At 42.3% G+C, this 8,111-nt stretch overlaps 1 protein-coding gene across 1 annotated transcript; it reads right to left on the reverse strand.

The window, feature by feature from the left end:
- Positions 1–736: 736 nt before the first annotated feature.
- On the reverse strand, positions 737–5,250 carry LOC121825462 (lithocholate 6-beta-hydroxylase-like). Its single transcript, XM_042268421.2, has 3 exons — positions 5,002–5,250; positions 3,215–3,377; positions 737–1,183 (listed from the first exon to the last, which is right to left on the reverse strand). The coding sequence occupies exons 1-3, from the start codon at positions 5,202–5,204 to the stop codon at positions 1,088–1,090; spliced, it is 462 nt and encodes a 153-aa protein (XP_042124355.1). The 5' UTR covers positions 5,205–5,250; the 3' UTR covers positions 737–1,087.
- Positions 5,251–8,111: the final 2,861 nt, after the last annotated feature.

An 8,111-nucleotide genomic window follows, 5' to 3' on the forward strand; every position in this document is an offset into this window, starting at 1 on the left:
ACCATACATCTTTTTATTGTTAAGTCAGAGTTATCAAAATTTAAAGCAAAAATTACAAGGTAAGACTTAACAAAACTACTAAGGAGCATCAAAGGAAGTGAAAATGGAACTAGGTGCAGGGCAATTATGAATCAATGAAAGGATATGAATTGAAATTCCAGTGAAAGAAAATTATGAATCAGGAAGGATAAGGAGAGGGAGAACAGTGAGAATGTGCTGAAGTTCTAGGGGAGAGGATCTGCTGTTACTGTGATCTCTCACAAGTGCCTAGGTAAATGAATGAATAAATTTCTTAAGCAATGTCTCAATTCAAAATGGATCAGCAGCACCAAACTTTGAGAGTCAAGTGCAGATCCCAAATTGGTTCACACAATGGATGACCATGGTGATTGGAAAGGATTATCATCTTGTTTTATTGATTCAGTGTTTTTCCCATTAATGTGTATAATGACACCATGTATTTTTTTTTTTTTTTTGTTTTTTTTTTTTTTGTTTTTTTTGTTTTTCGAGACAGGGTTTCTCTGTGTAGCTTTGCGCCTTTCCTGGAACTCACTTGGTAGCCCAGGCTGGCCTCAAACTCACAGAGATCCGCCTGGCTCTGCCTCCCAAGTGCTGGGATTAAAGGCGTGCGCCACCACCGCCCGGCGACACCATGTATTTTTGAAAGAGATATTTACTTATATTCTCAATATCATAAAATTTTACAAAGAAACAAATTGATATACTTTTACCAACAGTCAATACAATGGTTTCTATTTTATTAAAAATTATTGGTAGAAGTAAAGAGAAACCATTACTACAGTTAGAATTCAGAATTGATGGAACTAATTGGAATCAGTGTAGATCATCCCAAGAGAATCAGAAGATGAATCTCCATATCTATTACTGACTTTGTTTCCTTTGAATCACATAATAGATGATACTCTGTATAGACACTGAGCATGTTCAATGAATTACTGAATACTCCATCATCAAGGAAAGTACATTATGCTCATTTCATCTGGGTTTCATTCCATGGTAAATTAAATTTGCTGGTGTTCCATGACACAGCCCCCTTGAAGAATATAGCAAGGTTCCTGAGGGAAATTCACGCTCCAGTTATGGGTTTATCTCTTGACACAATCTTCAGGATGATGGGGTTTTCTGGTTGGAGAATTGGTTGCCTGCTGAACTTCAGGGGGATCTGCAATAGTTGAACAATCACAATGAGAAGCAATGAGTGAGGCACCAGCAGTGATAGAAGTAAAGAGAACAGATACATTAAGGACCACAATGCTTTATACACATAAGCACACACTGTATATCACTGTCCTATATCCTGAGTCCTTTATACCTACATATTCACTGAGACTGGATGGCAAAAGCACTTATCTTTTTATACAGGCAAGTATTAGTTGAGCACCTGTTGTGTGTAGAGTTAAGGAAAAAGTTATATTGGTTTGTGTTCTTTAGTGATTTAAATTTTAAGTCAAAAGGCCAAGTTAAAACTTTAGATCATAACTTAAGTATACAGAAAATGAATTTTGGAGGCAATATAAAGTTAATTTTACATTCACTGAATGTATGGTAATCCTGAGAATGTATCACACATTTCACCCCTATGGAATGACTCAGTTATCAAAGTGCCTGGGCACCAGGTTTGCCCATTTAGTTCAATGGTGGACAAGGAATCCATGAAGCAGTGGCCCTTGTTATTTTAGCTTCCAAGGGTAGTTTGAAAGATGACCTTGAGTAATTCAATGTTTTCATAATCATTTTGCCTCAGTCTCTTCAGTCTTGAGGGGGTGAGGAAGCCTCCTCCATAGCAATTTGATCTCATTACAGGAAAGGGAAAGAAAATTGTCATGGGGGAAGGGCGTCAGACTGTGGGTAACTGGAGCTTGTTAGGTGTTCCAGAGTCCTGCTTGCTTCCAAGATGAAATGCTCTGTCCATCTGTCCATCTAAACAAACTCCTACACACATTTATAGGACAGCTATATTGTAGCCATAGGCCACTTATATCCTCCTGGCCTCCCATGAAGAAAGGCAATGGGACAGGAAAACACTGTATATTTCATGTGTGTGTGTTAGAACTTAACCATCAGACAGTGATTTACGTAGTTTTCCCATAGTCTTAGCCACTTTCTACTGCTATGGAAAGCAGCTCTTATAAAAGGATTTAACTGGGGCCAGGCTTACAGTCTCAGAGGCTTGGCCCATCATTATCATGGTGGGGAGTATGGCAGCAGGCGCAGCAGACATGATGCTGGAGAAGGATCTGAGGACTACATCTTGATCCACAAACATTGGGCCTAGTGTGAGCTTTGGAAACCTTGAAGGCCACCTTTAGTGATTCACATATCCTGTGTCACATCGGTGACTCTCAACTTTGGTGTGCAGGAGAATAGCCTATATCTTAAAGCCACATTCTGGGTGCATTATTTCAATGTACCTAATATGGCCAGACATAGTGGCCAGACATAGGCTCTTCAATAGTTAGTTCTAAAGCATAGTCAGCGATTGGGAGCCCCTGATACCTGGAAGCTTCTCTTAAGTCCTGGTGATGCCCACCAGTCACAAACCGTGATAAGATCATTATTATATGTTGTGTGCACAACATCTTCCCATCTCGTTAACTTGGACGCAATTTCAAGGAGATTTCATATAGTCATGTCCCCTAATCTGCACTGACTCTAAATGAATTCCTTACTTGTGTTTTATTCAGACACAGCTCAGGATGGAAAGACCTTAAAGCTCATATCAGACTACAAATACCTTCTTTTGTTCCCTACATTATTAAATTGTCCATGAGCAGTGTGGTGATTTGAATGAAAATTGCCCCCTCAGGCTTATGTTTGAATACTTGGTCCTTGGTTGACAGAACTGTTTGGGAAGGATTAGGAGGTGTGGCCTTGTTGGGGGAGGTAGGTCACTGAGGGGGGGCATTGAGATTTCAAAAGACGAGTGCCATTCATTTCCAGTCTCTCTCTCTCTCTGACCTCTCAGCTGTACTTGCTGCCATGCCTTCACTCTGACATCATGGACCTTCATCCTCTGCAACCATAAGCCCAATTAAACACTTCTTTTTTAAAAAATAAGTTGTCTTGGTCATGGTGTTTTATCACAGCAATAGAAAAGTAACCAAGACAAGCATTTTATTTTCTGTATGTAAAGCTCCAACATTTTTCTATAAAAAGTTAAAACATTATTTATAGAGAGAGTTTCTTGCCTCACCTCTGTTTCCTCACAAGGCTGGAGGGTGAAGTTCTGCAGGACTCTGATGACAGCGAGTTTCATGCTGATGAGGGCAAACCTCATGCCAATGCAGTTCCTGGGTCCGTTCCCGAAGGGCAGGTATACATAAGGATTGATGCTGCCCTTGTTCTCCTTGCTGAACCTGGAGATAGAGTGGGGATGCAAATGAGGTTATGGAACATGGAGATCCAAGAGCTCCATGTTTGGAGTTCTGACACCCTCAACCAGGATGGCGTAGCTGAACCAAGTTTGTGGACTTGCAACTGAGCCCTTACTGCAGGTGTCTGACTAAGGGACTGTGAGCTAAAAGTCCACGCCACTCACACCAAAACAGGCATTTCCTGGGTTCTTGAGACAAGTGGAAATGAATGCTCTTTGAGAGAAAACACATCCTTAGACAGAAAATATTCCTTTCAGGATGATGAAGTGTCCTTCCCTGAAAGACATATTGGGATTGACCGAACTGAAGGCAAAGTGGGCTCCTGCCTCACACTTAGGGAGGAGGAGACACCTCTCTGTCACTGTGGGAAATGCTCATTTTCCCTCCCCCATACCCCCTCTCCCCTCATTTCCCTTCTTTGTCGCTCCCCTCACCTGTGTTTTCACTGTCAGCCTCTCCTCCTTCAACTCTCTTTTTCTTATGAGAATTGCTTTTGCTTCCCCCCCCCCAGAACAACCAAAGCCAAATAATTTTCTGGGGCACAGGATGAGTCTCTTCTATAACATCATGAGTGATTTCCATGTCTACCTTCTCCACTAAAAAATATCTACTGAACACGTAGAGCTGAATTTATTCAAATTTGATTTTTTCATTATTTGACGATATAAGTGAAAATAAATGATTCTGAAAAAGTGACAAGAACAGAAATGCTTGGTGTTTTAAAATCGTTTTTGATAATTTGTAGGAAAAAAGAGATGTATTTACATGTGATATGTTATGAAATAACACAGGAGTGTGGACAAATTAGGTTGTGTGTGGATAAGGAGTTCACATGGTTGATCATGAGAAATGCATTATAATAATTGTATGGGACTTAGGAGATGGCTTATTCAGTAAATTACTTGTCTGACAAGTGTGATGGTCTGGGTTTGTTCCCCTAGAACCTGCACAGAAAGCTGGGCATGGTGATGTGTGCCTGTAATCCTAGCAGTGGCAAGATGGGAGGTGGAGATGATCAGATCCCTGGAATGTGCTATCCAGCTACACTAACTTAGTGAAAGCCCTAAGGCCAATGAGAGATCCTGTCACAAACAAAAGGCGAAGGGCTCTTAGAGAGAGGCTTCTGAGGTTTTCTCCAGACCTCAGACATATACATACATGTGCTCATCCACTCATGCACATACACCTACATATATATGTGCCTACAACACACACATATAGAAAGAATGTGCACTTCTTGCACTCCCACGAGCACATACACATATGCACACACAATGTGCACCTGCACAAGTACATATTCACATTGTTTTGAGATTTCAAAAGCCCGTGCCAAGCCCAGAGTCTCTCTTCCCGTGGACCAGGATACAGCTCTCAGTTACTGCAGCAGAGCCTGACTGCACGCCACTGTGCTCCCCACCATGATGATAATGGACTAAACCTCTGAAGCTATAAGCAAGGCCCCAGTTAAATGCTTTCTTTCATAGGAGTTGCCTTGGTCATGGTTATGGTCATGTGTCTCTTCACAGTATGAAACAGTGACTAAGACAGACACTTTATATTTAACCTGCCTGCTCATGTTGGGAACCCCTTCCCGAGGTCTCTGTACCTTTCAGGGCGGAACTCTTCAGGCTCTGGCCAGTACTCAGGGTCCCGGTGAAGAGGATAAGTTGGTACCATAACTATAGTCCCTTTGGGAATGAACACTCCATTGATTTCCACATCCTTCTTTGAGACCCTCTCTAGTCTGTTAGCGATTGGGTACAATCTGAGAGTTTCATTCACCATCATGTCAAGGTACTCCATGTCCATCAGGGCATCATAGGTGACAGGTGCCTAGGAAGAAGAAACAGATGTTTCCAGATGAAGTTTGATCTTCAATTAAGTTTGCAGGGCTATTGCATGTCAGAAGCTCCAAGGGTTAATCTTGATTAATAGATCTCAGCCATAATAAATCATTCTGCACCTATGATGACCTTTGTCCTGATGATTTGGCATAGGAGACATTTGGGACACTCCCCTGTCCAGATCCCCTCCTCCTCATCACTGTCATGCTCTGATTTCTTCCCCATGTGAGCACATATGACCAATATGACAAAGTGCACTGGGGTCATGGTCTCATCTCCATAGACCATCAGTCTACACCAAGGAAATACATCATTGCAAGGAACAAACTCCCCACTCCTGGTCCAACCAGGCTGAAACTGACAATGCCACATCTTGGTAGCTCCTTTGCTTATGGGATTAGAAAGGTACAATGAAGGATTCTGGGTAAGACAACAGACTAAGAGCTGCCTTCGTGTGAGCTGGTGAAGAAGAAGATTCCAAAGGAGAAAACAAATCTTTTCTAGAGAAAGGAAGAGAGGAAGAACCCCTGAAATACATAAAGGAAGTGGCAGGACAGCTAAAAGGCATGGGGGAAAAGATGAGTGAACTCATGGAAAAGAAGCCAAGCTGAAGTTGGTTCCAGCTGCCCTGTGCCCTAGCAGTGGGAGGAAGGGAAGTCAGTGATACTCCAAAAGTTAAAACAGGGGTTCTGATTGAAAGAGACTGGGGCCCTACCTTCAAGAGAAGCTCCCAGCCATCGTCACAAGCCTCAAAACCAATTCAGGTCTGTGTGAGACAGCAATGGCTTTGATGATAGAGAGAGCCCCATAGTCACTCAGTATGACTCAGAGAACTTATTGCTGCAAAACAACCAGCCAATGGGGCCAGCTAATTGGGGCACAACCACAGGACATGGATTCTTTCAGTGATTCTAGGCTATATAAAGGTGACAGTTAATGCTAACTGGGACACCCTCAACCCTTAGTATATATCTAGGAGACTCTAAGCCAATACATCACAGAGATACTAGTGAACCTATTGCATTATTCACAATAGCTAAGAAATGGAACAAAACTTGATTTCCAACTACAGGTGAATGGGGAAAGCAAATGTAGTACTTGTGCACAGTAGAAAGTTTATTGACCATAGAGATAAATGAGACCATAAAATTTGCTGGAAACAGGTGCAATTAAAAATCATTAGGTTAAGCAAGGCAAACCAAACTCAGAAAAGGTGTGAATGTAGAGAGGATGGATCGAGGGAGGAGGGATGAAGGGAGGGAAGAAAGGAGGGGAGAGTATATACGAAATGAAAGCAGTTCTGCATATTCTTCTTTTTTTTGTTTTTTTTTGTTTTTTTTGATATATATTTTTTATTTTACAATATCATTCAGTTCTACATATCAGCCATGGGTTCCCCTATTCTCCCCCCTCCCACGCCCGCCCCTTACCCCCAGCCCACCCTCCATTCCCACCTCCTCCAGGACAAGTCCTCCCCCGAGGACTTGATCAACTTGGTAGATTCAGTCCAGGGAGGTCCAGTCCCTTCCTCCCAGACTAAGCCAAGTGTCCCTGCATAAGTTCCAGGTTTCAGACAGCCAACTCATGCAATGAGCACAGGACTTGGTCCCACTGCCTAGATGCGTCCCAAACTGATCAAGCCAATCAACTGTCTCACCTATTCAGAGGGCCTGATCCAGCTGGGAGCCCCTCAGCCTTTGGTTCATAGTTCATGTGTTTCCATTCATTTGGCTATTTTTTTTCAATAATTGAGTAAAACTGAAATTTATTATATGCCACAGTCATCCTAGGGACCTCCATGCTATATATATATAGCCTCTATGGTTCTATGGGTTGTGGTCTGATTGTTCTTTATTTTATATCTAGAATCCACCAATGAGTGAGTACATACCATGACCGTCTTTCTGGGTTTGGGTTACCTCACTCAGGATGATTTTTTCTAGTTCCATCCATTTGCCTGCAAATTTCATGCTTTCATTGTTTTTCTCTGCTGAGTAGTACTCCATTGTGTATATGTACCACATTTTTTTTCATCCATTCTTCCGTTGATGGGCATCTAGGTTGTTTCCAGGTTCTGGCTATTATAAATAGTGCTGCTATGAACATAGCTGAGCATGTATCTTTGTGGTATAAATCAGCATTCCTTGGGTAGATGCCCAAGAGTGGGATGGCTGGGTCTTGAGGTAGTTCGATTCCTAATTTTCTCTCCTCTCTCCTAGGTCTCCATCTCCTCTCTCGTCTCCATTACTCCTTTCTCTAAATGCCTCCATTTTCTCTCTCTCATGCTTCCATCTCTCCTCTCTCTAAATGCCTCCATCTCCTCTCTCCCAGGTCTCCATCTCTTCTCTCTCCCATGTCTCCATCTCTCTTCTCCCATGTCTCCACCTCCTCTCTCTCATGCCTCCATCTCCTCTCTCTTATGTCTCCATCTCTCCTCTCTCTCATGTTTCCATCTCCTCTCTCATGTCTCCATCTCCTCTCTCTTATGTCTCCATCTCTCCTATCTCTCATGTCTCCATCTCTCCTCTCTCATGTCTCCCTCTCCTCTCTCTCATGTCTCCATCTCTTCTCTCTCATGTCTCCATCTCTCCTCTCTCATGCCTCCATCTTTCCTCTCATGTCTCCATCTCTCCTCTCTCATGCCTCCATCTCTCCTCTCTCATGCCTCCATCACTGTTTTCAAGAAGAACAAGTCAGCACATTGTGAAATTTAGATGTTGCCCTTCTCAGGGCAGCATCATCTGCTTTGCGTGATCATTGGTGAGAAACTTGAAAGCAATTTTAAACTGTCCTCAGAAGATATTTATTTAGCTAATCATTAATACTAACTCTGTGGGTTGTGATATTTAGAATGAAAAGCTAAAAATATTTC

This window comes from Peromyscus maniculatus, chromosome 23, assembly GCF_049852395.1.
Source record: "Peromyscus maniculatus bairdii isolate BWxNUB_F1_BW_parent chromosome 23, HU_Pman_BW_mat_3.1, whole genome shotgun sequence".
Taxonomy (NCBI): domain Eukaryota; kingdom Metazoa; phylum Chordata; class Mammalia; order Rodentia; family Cricetidae; genus Peromyscus; species Peromyscus maniculatus.

Excerpts from the sequence above, each read along its gene's own strand:
- LOC121825462 (XM_042268421.2), bottom strand. The coding sequence starts at position 5,204 with ATGGACATGGAGTACCTTGACATGATGGTGAATGAAACTCTCAGATTG. Across the intron at positions 3,378-5,001 it reads GAAGAGTTCCGCCCTGAAAG|GTTCAGCAAGGAGAACAAGG; the intron begins GTACAGAGACCT and ends CTCTATCTCCAG. Across the intron at positions 1,184-3,214 it reads AGCCTTGTGAGGAAACAGAG|ATCCCCCTGAAGTTCAGCAG; the intron begins GTGAGGCAAGAA and ends CAACTATTGCAG.